Here is a 22,096-nt window from a genome sequence, read left to right on the forward strand (position 1 = left end):
TTGGATGAAAAATAGGGATTTGTAGCTATTGGTTGGGTGGCTATCTCTGTGGCACAGGGGAACTCTGTTGCTTAGTTCTCAGACAAAGTTAAATGCATTTGTATTATAGATTCTAGTTCTGCGGTCTGTAGTGTTATTTAATGTGTTAGTTTTGCAAAACAAATAGTACATGTATCTTCCAGAGTCTATGCTTTTGAGAGCTAAAAAATGTTTGGGCAAATAGATTTTAGTTGTGCAAAATGTAGCATTCTCAAAGTATCAAACCCTGTGCAATATTTAACATTTTGGAATTTCGTGGCAGAGTATTTTGTGAGTTGTTTGTTCCCAAATTTTTCTGTTGCAAATGTTTTAAGTGAAAAGCATTCGTTTATATGTGGAATTGGGTTTCTGCAGAATAAGATAGGATGACAAAAGGGTTAAAAGGCCTTGTAGAATCACAACCAGCATGTTTATTTTGTTATAGTTAAGTCCCTACAGAGAAGTTGTTCTATATTTTAAGAAAAAATTGAGTATGCATTCTGACAAGAGAACATTCCCATAGTGAATGGGAATGCACTTCTTCAGTGCAGAAGTCATTTTCTTTCTGTTTCTGTAGTCGTAAGCAGTTAAAGCTATAGGGAAATATGATGTATTTTAAACTCTGACTACAATTTGGAGATAGTTTCTTGTTTTAGCTTCTAAGGGGATAAAACTCTCCAACAATTTTTCTTTGTGACAGTAGATATTAATAATAAATATTGACTACTTTCAAATCTATCTACATTTAGCATAACTGGGAGTTGGGGCATGATGGATCAGCAGTTAAGATGCTGGGCTTGTCAGCTGGAAAGCAGATAGCTCCAGTTTGAGACCCAACACCATGCAACAGGGTGAGCTCCCGTTACACACCGCCCTAGCACCTGCCCACTTAGCAGTTTGAAAGCATGCAAATGCAAGTAGATAAATAGGTACCACCTCAGTGGGAAAATAACAGCATTCCATGGGTTTCAGCGTATAGTCACTGACTCCTTCAGCTAAGAAACGGAGATGAGCACTGCCCTTTAGAGTCGGACATGACTGGACAGGGGAAACCTTTACCTTTACTTAGCATAACTAAAGTAGTTGAAAAAAAATGCTATAACCATCCACATGTTATGGAAGCAATCTTAGAATATGAGCTTTCTTGATCAGTTAATTTAACACCAACTTTGTGGCTTTTCTCCTTTTACCCCATCCTGAGATTATTCCTTTCCTACACTGAATCAAAGATACAACTCTCATTCCTGACTGTACAGTTCAAGAATCCTGTGTTTCAGAGGAGGAGTCATGGCCAGTCCTATCATAGGCACAAGAAAGCAGCCACTTAGAGTGATGAATGGGGGAAGAAGTAGAGTCTCCTTAGCCTGGGGCAGTAACTTCCTGGAACCATACTTTCTCCGTTCTCAGGAGGGTTCTGCCATTCCAATTGGCTACCCTGCAGGATGGGAATCTCTCTGGAGGGGTGTGATTGGCAGGAAAAGAAAGGATGTTGGAGGGAATGGCAGGTGGTGCTAGACTGTTCCTGTATGATGCAAACAGAGCACAGTTTTTTTATGCAAACAATCCCACTCAAATCACTGGTTTACATAAGTAACAGTAGATCAGCTTCTTATATGATGCCCGCTTATGTTTCTAAGATGAGAATAAAAACAATATTTCGGTTCTGCATGCATAACTAAGGTTTGTTTGTCCTTTAAAGCAGAATTATGACTATCTTTTGACAAATACAATAAAAACAGCTGAAAACTCATAAAAATGCTGTTTAAGTAATAAACATTTAGCATTTCTTGCTCCTATTCCTCCAGATTAAATTTCTTGTCCTTAAGACCATTGCTCTAAGCAACTATACAATTGGCTTATTTTTATCATGGAACCTGACTGCATTTTATTGAGCATTCATTTTTTGAAATGTTGCACTGTGAAAATAGTGTTGCTTTTTCCTGCTTGTTTCTTGATAATTAAAGAGAATTATACCTGTATCAAGCAGGCCTCTTAAAAATTTGTTACATTGTTAGTAGTGTTAAAAAGTAATATTTGGGTCAATGCTGTGTATGGATTTTTGTAGATTTTCTACTCAGTGAGGCATGCAGTCAATACCTAATTTCTCAGGAGATATACTGCACTCAGCGTATCGAGCTTCTTTTAAATACTCTAGGCTCTGCGTACCAAGTGCATAAGACTGGTTTTAATTTGCCATCATTGATGGACATCAGAGGAGTATGAACTGTCTGAATTAAATTTGTTCCAGCATGTGTATATCAGGGCAGGATGGAAGGTGAGACAATTCAGGTGCCGTCTGTCCTATTCCGTTAACAAATGAATTAGAAAACTGATGTTAGCAGCTTTACTCTTTTTCTAAAAGAGCTGCAAATCAACATCTCATTATGCTTTATTAATTTGGGAAAACAGCACCAAAGCATGCTTGTTCGTAGCTTAAAATACGAATAGGGCAGTTCCATATATGAAATTCTGACTTATACTCAAAACCACATTCGGTCATGAAGCATCCAAGATGGAGATGCCTTTGATACAGTCTCATGTAGTTTGAGATAAATTTATAATGAGGATTTTTTTCTTTGTATTATTTCTGTTATAAAAAATGTACAGCGCAGCTTACAAAATTAAGACAATAAATAAAATGTAGATTATACACAGGTTTTTGGAATGCAGAACAACAGCAAAAAGCAGATTAGAATTGGCACAGCTGCTTTAAGAGCATATTGACTAGATTACTACATTGACTAGACTAGTAAATCAAAATAGAAGTACACTGAATAAATATCATTTTTACAATATTTAAAAATGCAGACTGAAAAGCAGTATACATAACAAAAACTGTATAAAAATAACTAACATGATATTAAGATGACAAAAGCTACATAAGGCATTAAAATCAGTATTGAAAGTAAAAAAAATGTATGAAATTTAAAGAGAAAAAGAATGTACTGACTAAATCCAAGCCTAACTCATTCTGTCATGAAACCATTCATTAGATGGCCATAGCCAAAATTTCTGGCGCTCTCTTGTTACTTTTATTTTGTTACTGTAGGTTAAATTCTATTTATGGAAGAAGCTGTGAAAGAAATTTGCTTAGCTAAATTAACTAACCATTGTATTTCTTGCCTAGTAATATGGTTGACTAGAAAATATATTTAATTTAATATGTCTATTTATTACTCAATTTATATCTTGCCTTTCTGTTACTTTAAGGCCAATTTTTCTCTGCCTCAGCAATCAGTACCTTAGTGTACTGATTAGGGAATTCTGAAAGTTGAGGTACACAGGTCTTAATGTTGCTGTGATTGAGAAACACTGCTGTAGAAACCCTTGAACAACTAAAAAATATTGAGAGTAAGACACAATAAGGTTAATGCAATGAAAAACAAAGTCAAAAGATTGGTGAAAGAGATGTATTTTAATATCTTCCGAAGTGTTGAGAGAATGAAGGCCAAGCAGGAAATGTGCTGTGTGGTCAGATGAAAAACTTCCTTTCTAAAGTACTTAATGAAGTTCTGGTAGGAGAAGGATCTTAAGAAGGTCCCTTTCTACTGATCTAAGTAACAGGGCAAGTTCATAGTAGAGAAAAGATGGTGCCAGCACCTTAAAATAGTGACCCGTATTGCAGACCTTCTAATACAGGCATCATGATTTCTCTTCCACCAATCTGCAGCGTGGCCTATTGCATCAGTGGCAATTTCCCAATTTTTTTCAATGACAGACCCACGTAAAGCACACTGAAGTACTCCGATGGTAATATAACTTTATTGATTAGTCAATTGACCATATCAAAACTATTGAAGTAGTCAAGATTAGTTATACCTGAAGCATGACTTTAAGACCAATTGCTTATTCTGTCCTGGTTCAGAATGTTTATACATGAATATAAATGCTACCTATGAAAAAATTGTGAGTTGCTTTATGAGTTTTGTACAAATATCTGAGCTCTTTTTTCATTCATAAAGTAACAAAGTTGTTATTGGGGATACAATGAAAATGTAGGAAGCCATTCACTTATGGGAGATGGTGAAGTGAGAGTGAAAAGACTTGTAGAGTAGCCAATTACATGAAGTGTAACATTTGCTCTGCCAGTCACCAAGAGAGAAACTGTTTTGTCTGGCCTCCCTGATTTTAAAGTAGACAGATATCCTTGACAGCAAGAGACATCATAGATGATAGACAATGGTTTTTAATTGAAAGTATGGGGGTCCACATTTTTCTATTGACTTAATTGCATACTGAAGCTATGATTTAACTGTGAATTTATGATTCTGTAAATATAATGCAGTGAACATAATACAGAGATGGGCAGATCATTTGGTTAATTTTCATGGTGATAGTGTAACACATTTTCGGAAAAGATACCTCTCTAACCACAGACTTTATTGGAATCTCCTCCAATCTGATACTGTAATGTTGTTGCAGTAGAGAAATTGGCTGTGAGGAGTAGCATCTGCCTAGCATTGCACTGTAAATTAGGTTTGGAGGAGGGGTTTTTGTTTTGTTTTGTTTTGTTTTGTTTTGGGTTTTTTTTGACTTATTGTGGAGAGTTGCTGAATCTGTTACAATGACCCAATCTTGTACATGAGCAGCCTGATGAGTGTACTCTTCCTTGGAATTTCAATCTCTCTCTCTCTCTCTTGCATCTCTCTGCAAGTGTGGACAGGATTTTCTAGTTATGATATCAGAAATTTGATGTCCTTTCAGTGCCAAGGAAATATTAAAATAAGCATGCCTATAATGTTCTATTTTCTATTTTTTACATTAAGCTTATTTGTTTAGGTTTTGCTATACTTTTAAATTATTTTTATGTAATTTGCTCTTTTGCTCAAGTAAGCAAAATGTACTTTAAAAATAAATAATTGTAATCTGTTTTTTTTAAAAAAAGATAGTTAGAGAACTGATTTATACTGACCATAAAGATAATTGTGTGCCATTTAAAAATATATTATAAAATATTTCACATGTAGCCTCTTGCAGATGAGAAAATTTCATACTTAATATTAGCGACTTTTTGTATCACAATTGTTTCTCTATATGCTTGGTCATATGGCAGAATTTATAATAAGAGGTAGAATTTACGCTTCCTCTTTCTTGGCCAAATTTTGATCCCTGTAGAGGAATGCTTTACAGACTGATGTTATCAGAAGGATTGCTGGGTATTTTAAACTTGTTTCCAAGCTCATTTTCCCCCACTACTATGCAAGGCTGCATCTCATACCATGCAAGGATTGCACTATTTCTGAAGCTGTTGCCAACATTAGATAGTTCAAGCTTTAATTCCAGGAATGGGGCATGTGTTAAACTCCCAGCTCTATCCCTGGCATCTAAAATGAAAGCAAAATGGGATTGAAGTGGCCTCTGCTGAATGCATTGTACGGTTTTACTTGTAGGCTAAATGAACTCTTTAGGTACTTGGGAATCACTTTGTGGTTTAGGATTGCTCATGGGTTGCCCACTCAGCCAGGCAACTCAGAGAGTGGTAAAAATCCCATCACTTTCTTGAGCAGTGCATATTTCATCTTTCTGTATGGGGATAAGTAAAGTGTAAGTTTAATGCAATTTTTATGCATAAAGCATTTTAAGCATATTTGCTTTTTTGAAACTTTCAGAAAATCATCATGAAGAAGCAATAGTGTCCATTCATGGCACTGAAGCTTCATTTTCTTTCTATTTTCTTTATTGATCCCTTCCTACAAAGTTGGCATGCTAGCCATCCTACCTCTGAGACATGGTCAGTTAACAGAAACAATTTGTTTTACTGGGCCATACATTCTTGACCGATTCTTCCCTCTGTCACCAATCAGGGCCAATGTTTTAATAAGGGCATAAGTTAACACCTAACTGGGATGCGAGCATCTAGCAGGTTTGGTAATGATTGCAGTCCACATAAGTATAAGGAGTGGATACATTTTAATCACTAAACACCTCCTTTCCACAATTTTATCAAATGCCCTATAGACACTAAAGACTGGACAACCATTTGTCTGAAATGGTATAGGGTCTTCTGCTGGAGCAGGGGTTTGGACTAGAAGACCTCCAAGATCCCTTCCAACTCTATAGTTCTATATTAAATTTGAAAGCAAAAGTCCTCAATATGCTGAATTCATTGCCACTTTTGGGGATAAGGTAAAAGTGGATTATAACATGTAGAAATTTAAAGTGTACCATTTATACTGTTAAATGGTTACATACAACAATATTTACTTGGCTTAGAATTATTTAAGAAAACAAGACCATTCTCCAAAGGAAAAGTTACGTAACCAAAAACAAACATTCTGCATTTTTAATTTCACCCATTTTAAAAATAAATTATTTTTTGGGGGAAAACTATTGGTCGTTTGAAAATACAGTGCCTATTTTTCATAGTTCCAGTTTAAAAAGCCTATTTGCCTACAGAAAATGACCATAACCTGATTCTAAATGAAAGTTTGCTTTTTGTTAGCAAAATATAGGCTTGCAAAAGTGTTAGATTATAGAGAGGGGCATTTTTCAGACATGAAATTATTCAAATTGTCACTTTGTTTATGACATTTTAAAATGATGTAACATGTTATTTTCTCCTCTTCCATACACAGATTTATCTTTTCTTAAGAATAAACATTGGGAGTGCCAGTAATTCTGCTTCTGCACATTTTACACATCTTTTTTCCAATATTTGCATTATGGTTATTTATTAATATTTCTATTGAAAAAATATTTTAGCCTCACAATATGAAGAAAAGCAGGATAAAACAGCACAATCCCTTTGGCATATATGTTACAGAATATGCTCAGAAATGAAACTTATTTTTAATTAAGAAGAAGGAAACTTAATTCAAGATAGCAAACTGACAGCGTAGTTTGTGTACTCTAACTTTCTATTTGTCATTAAATCACCTTGTGGTCTTGTTCCTTATCGTTGACAGTAATATTTAGTGTGCATATTTTATCAGAGCTCTATTGACTATAGGAAATAGCAACCCTTTTTTTCTTTTTCCTAGAGATTGAAGAATTTAGAAAACATGCTAATTTCTAAAATATTGTGACTCCGATAACCTGAATATAAAATAACAAGGAAAAATGGATTTCCACATCTGGAAAATCAACAATATTTTTGGTTTGTTGTGTATTTACAGTATTGGGAAAATTGAAATTGTCTAATGTTTTACTTTTGACGTTATAGAACACAAAGTGACCGGACATTTACTATGAATTAATTATAATATACTTTCCTTAGATGATAGCTGAGAAATATAATTTCCATAAATGTAACAATTCTTCTACAGGAGATTAGCCATGATTTTGCCATGTCTGTGATACATTTTTTATTAATGTTTTGAGTATTGTTAAGTGATTGTATTACGACAGCACTTGTAGACATAGATGGGAATACAATAATTTGTTAATTTTTTTACTATTGGAGTTCAACTAAAATGCTGCAAAGGAGGTGGAAGATTGATTTTGTTTATTTTAATGCCCACAAGCAATGTTTTGGGGTTTGAACAGAATGAAAGCTGATTTAGGATAAAAGAGACCTTCAAGACAACAAGATAGCATCCTCCTAGATTGAAGGGACTTTCATAATCCAGTAGTTGAACAGCAGTTAATATAGAGAGAACATGTAAGAATGTATGTACTTTCATCATAAAAAAGAGCTGTGCATATGCACAGGAATGGATTTAGTTCTATTAGACTAGACTTCCATATTCTTTAATCAAATATTGTTTTCAGGAATGTAATTTTTGTAATTAATGTTCACGATATAGAACTTGTTGGGTCAGTGTTGGGAACAATTTCTCTGGGCCATCAGTTTTTTGCAGCCTCTTCCATCCCATCCTGGATCTAAACTGTCAGATTCCTAGTGCAGAAGTACACATTGGAAAAAGGCTTTTTTTGATATGGAGACTTGCAGATATCTTGAATTATAAATACTGTCATCTCTACCAGGCATGGATTTTCTGATTTCTGTAGTGTTATTATTTCCCTGTTTGTTATTGCAAAGTTGAGATCATATTTTGAATGTATGTACAATGCATACATTCATGCAAGTACAAAATCCTGTCTTTTGTTTAGAATAATTTAGAAAAAAGATTGTTACATGTTGCTCTGTGTGTGCATGTGTGTGTGTGTGTGTTGCTTCTCTTGTGACTGTACTTCATGAGTCTAATATCTCCTTGATTCTTATTTTATTTTTAATAGAGTGTTTAGACGCATGTTGCTAGAAAGAGCCATTGAGAAACTCACGTATCTTGAAGACAGCTAGTGGCTTATATACTAGCTCTGCTAGTACATTTTACATACCATAAATGGTTTCTTTTAATAATTTGGAAATAAAGCTAGATTTAAACTGAATAAACACTTTAGACAAAAAGAGCCCAGGGATTTATTTATTTCAAGCTATGTGAAAGCGTTCCTGTCTCTTTGTGCAGATGTTGCTGCTCAAGTTGTAAGCCCACTAGAGGGCACTGTTGTCATGCTGTCAGCCATCAAGCAGCTCTGGTTTAGTGGAGCAGGAAAGGCCATCACTGTTTAGTCTGCTCTCGAAGGGTCTCGGCATGACCAATGTGGACCCCATGGACTTCCTGGAACATGTGTTAGCAATTTAGGAGCAGACATTTATTTCTTTGTTTTACTGCCTGGCTCTTGGAAAAAGTGTTGGTGCCGGGTTATGGGCTGTCTGGATCATGTCAGAGGCCATGGGGATCAAGTTCATGTGACAGGGCAAGCAAAGGGATGGGGGAGGTGTGGAAGCTGCCCCTCCCCAGGAGCAACAAATCGCTGCCTGTCTGTGGATTGCAGCCAAAAGACAGGCCGTTTGGAGTTCCTGGGACAGCTGAAAAAACACTGCATAATTCCGCCCGCTTCCCTCTTTTGCTGAACCAGTGCGTTAAATTACTATAGTTTTTATTTTTTTATTTTTTTTAAAGGTGGTGGTGATGGGGAAACTAGCCCAGTAATAATTTCTCTTTTCTCCTTCAAATTCCTAATTTAGCACCATCCCGAAGAGGGGACCTTGAAATCTTGGGCTACTGTATGTTGCAGTGGATGTGCAGACGTCTACCCTGGGAGCAGAATTTGAAGCATCCTGAGGCTGTGCAGGCTGCAAAAACAAAGTAAAAAAAGTGTTATTTATTTAATTACATTTTCTGCCCTAACTCTGCAAAGCAGGACAGGTTAAAAGAATGGGGTATATGTCTGTGCAGGGATCGCCTTCCTAATGAATCAATTCCTCCTCTCCCTCCTCCCCCCCCCCCGCTCCAAAAGGAAAATCTCCTTCAGCAAATCAAAGCAAACCTAGGTTTTAGCTGTATGAAATAAAATAGATCTGTGGATGGAAAGCATTGGCCCCTAAGTTGCACTTCTGAAAGAACTGCAGGAATACAGTCAACATTAACTGGGCTTATTGCTCTTATTTTAATTAATATTTGACCCACTTTTGTAAAATCCATTGGAAGGCAAGCTTATTGTTGAGGGAGTCAAATTGCTTATCTCTCCTTTTTTGTATTATTTATGGTAAAGGGCAGCAGCTGGCAACTCTAATGAAGGTGGCAGTAGAAGGTTCTGCTAAGCTGCCAGGAGGATAACAGATTTGACTTGTTTTGAGAAAAAGCACAAGTTTTTTTGCAGTTGTCACTCTACCAACAAGCGTATGTGGGCCAGACTGTGACCAGATAACAGCAATGCATTCCTAGTCACTGGAAGGAACCCATGTATGGTTGTGTTTGTGTTTGTGTTACACTCCAGATTTAATCCCCAGTGAATGAACTTTTCTTAAACAATCACAGCCTAGAGAACTCCTTTAATATCATAAGGTTGATAATGATAGTCTAATTTTGCTGCAAAGGTGCTCTATGTATTCACCTACACTTGGATCCCATTTGTTCTCCAATGAATATATTCTTACGAAGCTTTTGAAACTTTCAAGGATGGGGGTCACATGCTGTCACAATAATATTGTGAGATGGCTAATTCTGAGAATCCCATTGCTTAAGTCTGTCCACCCTAACTCCCATCCGTTTTCCGCTACTCTGTAGTGCATACCTCTTTCATTTAAATAGATGAAACCAGGCTGTACAGCAGTGTTTCTATCCTACTATTTTGAATCTTGGTGTTTTGAATTTTTAAAATACAAACTAAGCTCTGGAATATAATACTCCAGCAGCGTCTCATTGAATACAACTGGACAATTATTAATTACAACTACAGTATTCTATTTATTTGAGAGACTTTGTATAATTATTACACATGTTTGCATGTGGCATTGATTAACTATTGGATAATAAAAAGGTTGTTGATAAGTTGTAAGTTTTATTTTTAAGGTCTTGATACCTTGCTTTTTAATGCAATGTTATTGTTCCCGTTTATTCCATTCTTTTTAAAGGCTATTTTCAGAAAGGCCATTCATAAGTGTGAAAAACAAAATGAAATTGGAATTCCACCTGCTTCCTTCCCTGAAAGCATGTAATTAGCCCCAGCAAAATGGAACCTATGTGGCAGCCTCTCTGCCCTTACTGTGGGACCTGAGTAAGTGAATTATTGTGCCCCACACAGCCAGTTTCTTGTCTTATAATATACCAGCTATGCTGCAGTGGAGGGTTACAAGTGGCCAAGGGAGCAAACTTTTAAATAGGGCAAGTCACAACAGAGGTACACAATAGGGAGGGCTTGCTCTGAAGAAATCAATCTGCACATTCAGTTTGGCACTGGCTCTCTGCAGAGACAGGGAGGGAGGTTAGTCTGCAGGCTGCAGATAATACAGATTGTATCTGTAAATGTTGACTTTGTACAGTATTGTTTAATATTTTCACATTTAGAACTCTTGATCACTACAATTCCCCACTACCTACCTCTTAATGCAATTCAGTATTCAGTCAATGTAATCCTTAAAAAATATTAATTCTACACTCAATAGTTTACCCCACGACAGGATGGTATATCTCTTTCCTAACAGTCCCTTTACCTTATATGCACACCTATACGCTCTTCAGGATTCTTGATATTTTACTAAAAAGATTTAAACATCATTTCCAATGTTTATCTTACTAATGTGGATAGAAGAACAAATTGTAGACCCATGCTTTGAAGGCCCAGATTTGGTTATTCTCAAGTTAAGTACTTGTGTAGTTATGAGTTCTGCATTAAGTTGTTATCTGATTAATTAGCACGCTTGGTGTGAGGCAACATTATATAAATTAACTAGCTTAATGCAGAGAAAATGTTTTGTAAATAATTATTTCATTGCATATCTCTTTGGCTCCTTTCAATTCTTATATGAAACATCTTTATATTTATTAGAAGGGTAAGTTCTATGTCAGATAATAATAATAATAATAATAATAATAATAATAATAATAATAATAATAATAATAATAATAATAATAATAAAGAAGAAGAAGAAGAAGAAGAAGAAGAAGAAGAAGAAGAAGAAGAAGAAGAAGAAGAAGAAGAAGAAGAAGAAGAAGAAGTAGTAGTTGGAAGGGACCTTGGAGGTCATCTAGTCCAACCCCCTGCTCAGGCAGGAAACTATACCATTTCAGACAAATGGCTGGCCAGTCTCTTCTTAAAAACTTCCAGTGTTGGAGCATTCACCACTTCTGGAGGCAGGTTGTTCCACTGATTGTTTTAACTGTCAGGAAATTTCTCCTTAGTTCTAGGTTGCTTCTCCCTTTGGTTAGTTTCCATCCATTGCTTCTTGTCCTGCTTTCAGGTGCTTTGGAGAATAGCTTGGCTCCCTCTTCTTTGTGGCAGCCCCTGAGATATTGGAACACTGCTATCATGTCACCCCTCACCCTTCTCTTCATTAAACTATACATACCCAATTCCAGCAACCGTTCCCTATATGTTTTAGCCTCCAGTCCCCCAATCATCTTTGTTGCTCTTCTCTGTACTCTTTCTAGAGTCTCGACATGTAGTGATAAGATGCAGTGTTAAGCCAAATGACTATATTGGTTATTTGACAACTCAAGTAATAGGATTTTGGGCAAAAGGAATGAAGAAGACATCTGCTGGAGAATTTGTGAAGCTAAAGTTGTCTGGAGTTAAGCCAGCTTTTTGCCAAAGAGGGCTTTGGATTCCAGCAGGCATTAGTCTTTCTGGAATGAAAGGAATTATTAGCTAAAACAACAGGAGGACCCCAGATTTAGTACAGGCAAGCTAATCTGTTTCACTTAAATTATTAGTGCTACAGATAGTCCTTTAAGAGTGACAATTGGGACTAGTATTGCCTTAAGCAACATAATTATATAATGTGATGCCATGCAACCACACCATTTAGCAACAGCAGTTTTAGTTGCTGCTGCTAAGCAAAAACTGTGCAAGTTGTTAAGTGAGAACCTCATATACCGCTTCCTGCTGGCTTCCCCATTGTGGGAAACATCGGAACATTGGAAATTACAATCATGTGATTGCAGCCTGCTGTGATGTTGAAATTGGAAGCCAGACACTGAGTGTCCAGATCACCATCACATGATTTCAGGGAAGCTGCGAGGGCCAGAACTGAGCATCAATCATAAGTACCACTTGTTTTAACACTGTCACAAATTCCACAAGTGATGGTTAAACATCTGTACTTGGAAAGAAGCAGCTCCTCATATTTTGGCACAACATAGATCACACAACGAGGCCTAAGCACAATGTGAAACATAGATTTTTACAACAATTAAACAAAAATAGGCTGAATGTCTGTACAGGTCCTTGACTTACAACCACAATTGAGCTCAAAATTTCTTTTGCTAGGTGAAACATTTATTAAGATAATTTTGCCCCCTTTTACAACCTTTCTTGCCACTGTTGTTAAGTGAATCACTGCAGTGGTTAAACTAGTAGCACGATTGTTAAATGAATCTGGCTTCCCCATTGACTTTGCTTGTCAGAAAGCTGATCACATGAACACTGCAAACGTCATAAACATGAGTCAGTTTCCAAGCATCTGAATTTTGATCATGTGACCGTGGGGCTTCTGCAATGGATGTAAGTGTGAAAAATGGTCATAGGTCACTCTTTTCAGTACCGTTATAACTTTGTACAGTCACTAAATGAAGGGGTCGGCAATCTTAAACACTCAAAGAGCCACTTCTTTTCCGTTTCCCACAGATAAGAAAATACTAAAATGAAGATCTTTATCTTTATTAGACTTATATACCGCCCTTCTCCCATAGGACTCAGGGCGGTTCACAAGGTTTTTAAAATAACAATACAACAATTACAAAAATTAAGAACAGTTAAAATAATTACATTTAGACCTTGAATAAATATAAAACCCCAATTAAAATCCAATTAAAACCCCAATTAATACTCTCAGTCCAGGCCACATATATATATATATATTAGGGACGCGGTGGCTCAGTGGGTTAGGATGCTGAGCTTGTCGATCAGAAGGTCGGCAGTTTGGCGGGTCGAATCCCAAGTGCCGCGTAACTGAGTGCCTGTTACTCGTCCCTGTTAGGCATATGGTGCTAGCCTACAATGTTGGGTTGAAAATATATTAACCATAATGCTATGGCTTTAAGAAGTTAATTGGCCAATGGGTGTGTAAGTGTTCTCATGGCCATAAGAGGAAGCTAGGAACGTAGCTTCTTTCTCTCTCTGAATTCACTGATCTCTACTATTACTGTTTTTGCTATGCTGTTGGTTTACTACTGTTGTAAACCTGAACTGTGTATTGACCTCTGGACCGGTAAGAAGACTTTGTAGTTTGGATTATGACTTGGACTGTTTATTTTTGACTGTGCATTTTTGTTTTTACACCACCTCAAAGTAAAATACTTTTTGCTTTTAGAACTCAGTGTATTTCTGTGTGTGACTTTTACTGCTCTCAGTGCCCTTCCTTGTCTGTGCAACTCTTTGGTAGCACAAGGAGACCTCTGCACAATAAATTCCTTAACACTGGTTATGGGCCCAGGCCTGTACTGAGAGTAAGTACACACAGTATTCCTAGCTGAGTTTGTATTTGGTGTAAAATGGCATAGGAACTGTTGTCAGGCATCTCCTGGATAACCCGGTTGGATGGGACAAACTATGTTTCCTGGTCCACGAAATGCTGCTTGCTTTTGCGCAAGGAAGGACTATGGGCTGTTGTAAATAACCCACCAGATACTACTGCTTGGGATCCAGATGACGAAGAGGATGCAAAGAAGTTAGACAACTTTAAACGTAGCAATGAGAAAGCTCTTTGCATTATTGGACTAACACTGAATGACCAGCAGCTTGTCCATATTCGTGGTGAGGAGTCTGCTGCTAGGTGTTGGGATGTTTTGCGAAGGCTTTATGTTCGTGACAGTGTGGGTGCACATATACACCTTACACGTAAGCTGTTTAGGGCTCGTCTGCAGAAGAATGGAGATATGCTGACCCATTTAAATTACATGAAGGCAACTTTTCAAGAGCTTCATGAAAAGGAGCTGATTTTTTCAGAGTTGCATCAGGTCTACATTATTCTGTCATCTTTGGATGAGAGTTATGATGAGTATGTTTCTTCTTTGGAAGTCCTGACCAGAGAGGAACTGACATTGACTAACATTACTGGGAGACTGCTGGAAGAGTCCAGAAGGAGGCGTGACAGAGACCAGCTGAGAGAGACACAGCCACGAGAGGAGCAGCCATTTACCACTGCTTACAACGTCAAGAAATGTTATTCTTGTGGGGCTAGAGGGCATATAGCCAAATTCTGTAGAAAGGGTAAAAAACAGAATGTGAATAGCAGTGGGAAGGCTAAGAAGGGCATTGGTTTGGCTATTTCTGATGAACCAACATCCAGAAATAATGAATTGTGGGTTGTTGATAGTGGGGCTTCACAATGCATTACTAAAGTGAAAAAGAGGTTTATTACTATGAAAAACAGCAACCAATATGTTTCACTAGCAAACGGTTGGAGGATGAAGGCCTCTGGTGAAGGTAATTCCTATTGTCCATGCATTGATGAACAGTTACCTATGTTATATATACCTAAGCTAAGATTCAACCTGTTATCTGTAAGGGAATTGGTTAAGGTTGGGTTTGTGGTAACATTCAGAGGGGAGCAATGCACTATTGAGAGGAATGGAACCTGTGTAACTGCAAATTTGAAAAATGGTTTATTCGTTCTCACAAGTAACCAGGTTAGTACAGTTAAAGCTAACTCAATATGTGAGAACAAGAAGCCACATGATGAATGTATACATTTATTGCATAGGCGGTTAGGGCATGTAAACTTTAACTCACTACGTAAAACAGTTGAGTTAGTAGAGGGAATTAAACTGAAGCCATGTAGTAAGTATTTGAATTGCAATGCCTGTAATCAGGAAAAGAGTAAGGCAAGTCCGGCAAACAGGATAAACAGCTTCAAAACAACTGTACCTTTGGAAGTTGTGTTTGCTGATTTAATTGGACCCATGAAACAAAGTTTAGGAGGGTCATGTTATATTTTAAGTATATTGGACCACTACTCTCGTTATGGATTTTGTTATCTGCTTAAGTCAAAGGCAGATACTTTCCAACAATTTGCAAACTGGCTGAAGTTCGTGGAGAGAAAAACAAAGAGAAAGGTTCAGTGCATAATTACTGATAATGGTACTGAATTTACAAATAAGCGCTTTGTTGATATGCTACAATCAGCTGGCATTGAGCATAAACATTCAGCCCCTTATAGACCTCAACATAATGCATTTGTTGAGAGACGTGGGCAAACGTTACAAGCCATGATGAGAACCATGTTAAGAGATTCTGGCTTAACAGATAGACTGTGGGGGGAGGCAGCAAAATGTGCAAACCATGTTCTGAATATAGGTGCTAATACTTCTACTGGTAAAATACCATATACAATATGGCATGGTAGAAGACCAAACCTTGATTACCTGCACACGTTTGGCACCCCAGCTTGGGTCCACATTCCTGCACAACTCAGGAGTAAAGGCCAACATAGGGCTAGGCAATTATACTTCGTAGGTTACGAAGCTAACCACAGATCCTATCGTTTCTGGGAACGAGGCACAACTAATGTATATAACAGTGCTAGTGCAAAATTCCTTGAGCACGTTGGTTGGGATAGGTTAGAGCAAGAAACTGTTAATACTGATCCTCTAGTGTTTGAGGACTCCTCTGATAACGTAACTAGTAATGATAATACATCTCCTGTAAATATAAAAGATGAAGAGGAGATAGGGGAGATAAAAGAGGAATCAGAGGAAGGAAAGGAGTCAGAAATTCAAAGCCCTGTAATTCCTTGGCGTTCAACGCGTATCAGACATCCACCTGATCGCTATGAAGCTAGTATAGTATGTCAAGTTAGTGTAGGGCCATCTAACTATGATGAGATCAGGATGTATCCTGAAAAGGAACAAGCATCATGGAAAGCTGCAATGAACAGGGAGTTGAAGTCTTTGCAGAATCTTAAGGTTTATCAGAAAGCAAAACTGCCACCTGGTGAGCAAGCTATAGGTTGTAAATGGATATATAAAATAAAGAAGGGTGTAGACGGAACTATAACCCATAAGGCACGTTTGGTTGCACAAGGTTTTGCCCAAACTACTGAGGATTATGACGAAGTGTTTGCACCCAGTCTAAGGGCAACTACTTTAAGAGCAGCTTTAGTATGGGCGGCTAAAAACCAATATATGGTTAATCATGTAGATGTTGAAACTGCATATCTACATGCTCCATTGCAACATACTATTTATTTAAGAATACCACCAGGATTGACCAGTGATAGAGACCATGATTGTTGGGAATTAAAGAAAAGCCTCTATGGATTGAAACAATCAGGCTATGAGTGTAATACATGTTTAGTTAATGAGTTAAGTGCAATAGGTTTTGTAGCCAGTAATGCTGATCCTTGTTTGTTTAGAAGAGAACACAACGGAGCATTATCTTTTCTCTTATTATTCACAGATGATATTGCAATAATAACAAAAACTGAGTTAGAAGCACAAACTATCATTTCAAGATTGCAAACTAAATTCACAATTAGAAATCTTGGAGAAATTAGCCACTATTTGGGGTTAGATATTGTGAAAACGAATAGGGGTTTTAAGGTGTCACAAGCCAGTAAAATATCTCAGTTATTAAAGAGATACAATATGGAAATGTGTAAACCAGCTAAAACTCCGATGGCTATGGATTTTAAGGACACTAATGTTGAGAGTCCTGTATTTGATAAGACTATGTACCAATCTTTGATAGGAAGTCTTATGTATCTGAGTAATTGGACTAGACCTGATATTTCTTACTGTGTAAATCAATTAGCTAGGTACAACAATAATCCAACTGTTAGACACTGGCAATCAGCTAAACGAGTATTAAGGTATTTGAAGCAAACTATTCACTACTCGTTATATTTAGAGCCAAATCGTGAGTTAATCCTTACTGCATATGCAGATGCGAGTTTTGCCTCTGATACAAACAGTCGTAAATCTACCTCAGGGTTGGCTGTAATGTTGGGTGATTCTTTAATTGGATGGAAGTCTATTAGACAAAAACACATAAGCTTATCTACAATGGAGGCTGAATTTTCATGTCTATCAGTGTTATGTACAGAACTGCTAGTGTACAAACAATTATTGTTAGATATGGGTTTAAATGTAAATGATCCATTCATTGTGTATGAGGACAATCAAGCTGCAATAAAGATGGCTAATAATGCTGCAGTAAGAACAAGATCTAAACATACTGATCTTCGTTATTTAAATGTCAGACAATGTGTCAAAGATAAATTAATACAGTTAGAGTATTGTCCATCTGATGTAAATATTGCAGACCATTTTACGAAGGTACAAAGTGCTGTGAAACACAATGTTAATTGTGAAAGAATGTGCATAAGATTGTAAGAGTTATATATTATTCTACCCAAAGGGGAGAATGTTAGGCATATGGTGCTAGCCTACAATGTTGGGTTGAAAATATATTAACCATAATGCTATGGCTTTAAGAAGTTAATTGGCCAATGGGTGTGTAAGTGTTCTCATGGCCATAAGAGGAAGCTAGGAACGTAGCTTCTTTCTCTCTCTGAATTCACTGATCTCTACTATTACTGTTTTTGCTATGCTGTTGGTTTACTACTGTTGTAAACCTGAACTGTGTATTGACCTCTGGACCGGTAAGAAGACTTTGTAGTTTGGATTATGACTTGGACTGTTTATTTTTGACTGTGCATTTTTGTTTTTACACCACCTCAAAGTAAAATACTTTTTGCTTTTAGAACTCAGTGTATTTCTGTGTGTGACTTTTACTGCTCTCAGTGCCCTTCCTTGTCTGTGCAACTCTTTGGTAGCACAAGGAGACCTCTGCACAATAAATTCCTTAACAGTCCCAGCTTAAGGTAACAGTGTTCCATGCTCCTTTGGCGTCTAGTCATGTCAGCCACATGACCACGGAGACGTCCTCGGACAAGCGCTGGCTCTTCGGCTTTGAAACAGAGATGAACACCGACCCCTAGAATTGAAAATGACTAGCATGCATGTGCGGGGGAAACTTTACCTTTATATATATGGTAAAAAAGGATATTTGCAGTGTTATCTTATGTATCATACATACATAAAATATGCTGAAGACACAGCCAGGCATAGCAATAGAGGGAGAGATCCTGCAACAACTCTTAACAGCCATACTTCGCATGACAGCTTCGCGAGACAGAAAAGATCAGCAGACGGAGCAAATAGAGCAGCGGAACTAAAGCATATCTGTCTCTCTTGAGGAGGGGCTTTAAGGCTGTGGACTTTCTGGATCTCACTTGTCTTGCGGGTTCCAAACAATTCCTTTGTATCTCGCTGAGGTCCCTGGGCTGTAGCCAAAATAGCTGCGATCAGAATATGCAGATAAAGCAGTGTTACTCTGGCACTGAAGGCAAGCGGAGGCAGTGGACGGAGCAGGCAGGTCTCAATCCCAACGTCTAGCCTGGGATCTGGGGCAGCTCCTTCGTGTTAGTCAGACTGCCTGCTAGCTAAGCACTCAGAGCTGGCAGCCTGGCAAGCGAGTCTGACTGCATACCACGGTTGAGGTGCTGCTAAAAAGGCCACCCCCATTTCTCTTCTGCCACTTGCCCTTCCCAGGACAGCCTCGCTCACGCTCTCGCTTGCCTCCTGCAGATGAGGCAGTCACGTCCCCACTGCGGGAGATGGAGGAGCCCCGCTGGGCGGAGGCACTGTCGAAGAAGCATGACCCGGGCAAGGGGGAGCAAGCTGTGACTAGGGCGGCCTTCGCCCAGGTTCGCCTGGTGCGCCAGTTGCGGCCCTATCTAGACCGGGATGCCCTGTGTACGGTCACTCATGCGCTCGTGACCTCTCGTTTGGACTACTGCAACGCTCTTTACATGGGGCTTCCCTTGAAGACCACTCGGAGGCTCCAACTGGTACAGAATGCAGCCGCGAGAGTTGTCTTGGGAGTCTCCCGATACTCCCATGTTACACCTCTGCTCCGCGAGCTGCATTGGTTACCAGTTGTCTTCCGAGTGAGATTCAAGGTTTTGGTAATGGTTTTCAAGGCCCTACATGGCATGGGTCCGGAGTACCTCGGGGATCACCTGCTGCCGGCGTCAACTTCCCTCCGCGCTGTGCGTTCCCACAGAGAGGGCCTCCTCAGGGTGCCACCGGTCAGAGAATGTCGTCTGGTGGCCCCCAGGGGGAGGGCCTTCTCTGTGGGCGCCCCGGACTTATGGAATCAGTTGCCAGTTGAGCTCCGGACGGCGCCTGACCTTCGCTCCTTCCGATGCGATCTGAAGACCTTTTTATTTGAACAAGCCGGCCTGGCCTGATCGGGGATGTGTTGGGGTTTTTATTGCGGTTTTTTACACTATTATTTATTGTTTTAGCTCGGGCTCTGTATTTAATTCTCTTTTAACTTTTGTACTTTGTATTTTATATTTACCCTGTTCACCGCCCTGAGTAAAAAATAAAGGCAAGAGGGCTGGGGAGGGAGCAGCTTGTTTCTCCCTCCCTCCCTCCCTCCCTCCCTCCCTTGCTGTGTCTCCGCCACCAATGTAAGCCCTGCATGTGGGGAAAAACCCAGCAATGGGGACTAATTGTTTACCTCTTCCGGGCGATGGGAGAGGAGCGGGCTGATTGCCTTGATGGCAGCTGGGAGTCCAGCACGCCTTCCCGGCCAGCGGGGCCAATGGTAGCACTGGCTAGGGATCGCAGGGGGGAAGCAAAGCGCAAGTGTCTCTCTCTCTCTCTCTCTCTCTCTCTCTCTCTCTCTCTCTCTCTCTCTCTCTCTCTCTCTCTCTCACAGCATTTAAACTGTGAAACTGATTACTATGAGAGGTGGTGAACTCTCTTTTGCTTGATGTGCTGAAGCAGAGGCTGGTCACCCTCTGCCATGAATTCTTTCTTTTGGATTCCTGCCTTTAGGGCATAACGGAACTGACAGTGATCTAGACCAGTGATTAGTACAGTACATTCTAGTAGTAAAGGCTATAATGTGTTTATGCTGGGCTACTGAATTTGGGGACCCGGTGGCTCAGTGGGTTAAGACGCTGAGCTTGTCAATCAAATGGTTGGCAGTTTGGCGGGTCGAATCCCGAGTGCCACGTAGCAGAGTGAGCGCCTGTTACTCATCCCAGCTTCTGCCAACCTAGCGGTTCGAAAGCACGTAAAAATGCAGGTAGAAAAATAGGGACCACTATGGTGGGAAGGTAACAGTGCTCCGTGCGCCTTTGGCGTCTAGTCATGCCAGCCACATGACCACGGAGACGTCCTTGGACAAGCGCTGGCTCTTCGGCTTTGAAACGGAGATGAGCACCGGCCTCTAGAGTCGGAAATGACTAGCACGCATGTGCGGGGGAACCTTTATCTTTACCTTTTTTACTGAATTTGTGTATGGGTGTGTGTGGGTGGATTGTTGTTCTATAAGCCTGTAGAAGCAAGCAATTGACACACATATTGATTTCAGACCAGCTTCTGAATAGTATGGAATTTGCTAATGATGTCAGGATAGGAGGTGAAAGCCACTGGAGGCTTCCTAGTGGGAAAAAAAGCTGAAATATTAGAACCTTTGAGGTCCATTTTTTGTCTATCTTTATAATATTTTAATTTTCCTCTGTTAAAAGTAATCTTTTAAAGAAGATTTGAAGGTTGTGATAAGCACATATCCCAAGGTTTTCTCAGTCCTTACCTTGTAGAGATAATTTAAAAGGTAGAAGAAGCAGATTCATAGGTAAGCATCATCTTTTCTATAACATTCTCTGATATAGAAAAGAATGTTCAGTTTAACTTATAAATTCATTAAGCAAGAAACTCTCTTAATTTGGTGCAGTTTTGAAATTACCATGGATTGGTGTTCCATATACTTACTTGGGGATAAGCCTCACTGAACCGAATAGGCATAAATAAGAATAGCCAATTTATCAAATACTATCAGTGTATAGAATCTACTTGTGAGCAACAAGGATGAATCAGTGAACTCTTTAAAATGCGGCTATTAATCTATAGTCTAATAGGAAAGAAAGCAAATTTATCCTGGGATGAATTTCTTCTCTTACAGTTACAAAAAAATTGGCGGGAGCTCTTGTGAATTTATTTTCTTAGCCATAATTCTGTGTAGTCTAATAGCTGTCTGTAAAGAGTTAATACAGAAGAGAGGGAGATTTACTAATTATTCTTGGTTCCCAAAGAGAAAAGAACTTGTTAATTTCCAAAGGGAGGATTACCATTTTGCCCCCAATCTCACAAGTGGCTCATTCTTATGGTTCTAGGCTGCTTGATGAACTGCCAGATTCAGTAACAAGGTGGGCTCCTGCAGGAGAAAACTGTGGTAAGTGTAAACACATGTGAGCATTATTATATTTCCCCCTGGAGGATGGCCACTCAAATTGCCTGGTTTATGACTCCAAATGGTCAATATTTCTATTTCAAACTTGGCTTGAAAATGCTGAAAGGTGTACCTTCACAGTGGTAGAGGAAAAAAGGACACACTTCTCTTTCCTTGAAGCTTATCAAGATATGGGCCTGGTCAAAATCTTTTCCCCTTACTTTCCTGCTTCTGCCTTTCGCTGGGCACAGCATACTGCAATGCCTTCTAGAGTTACTTTGAATGAAAAGAATCTTCCATAAAAGTGAACTACCTTTTTACCCTTTGCCACTTACCAGTCATCTGAGCTTGTTATGGTGTTTTGCTAAAAGAGAAAAAAGGTGAT

At 38.8% G+C, this 22,096-nt stretch overlaps 1 protein-coding gene across 1 annotated transcript in view; it reads left to right on the forward strand.

Annotated features, from left to right (window-relative positions):
• Positions 1-22,096, forward strand: part of VRK2 (VRK serine/threonine kinase 2) — a gene marked incomplete at its 3' end in the record, with an annotated part of 64,529 nt that overhangs the window by 29,602 nt on the left and 12,831 nt on the right. The window contains exons 9-10 of the mRNA XM_081333468.1: positions 8,990-9,110; positions 21,656-21,714. Coding sequence (XP_081189594.1) covers positions 8,990-9,110; positions 21,656-21,714 — 180 coding nt within the window. The remainder of the gene's footprint in view (positions 1-8,989; positions 9,111-21,655; positions 21,715-22,096) is intronic.

The sequence above is a fragment of the Vipera berus genome (assembly GCF_964194415.1).
Source record: "Vipera berus genome assembly, chromosome: 1".
Taxonomy (NCBI): domain Eukaryota; kingdom Metazoa; phylum Chordata; class Lepidosauria; order Squamata; family Viperidae; genus Vipera; species Vipera berus.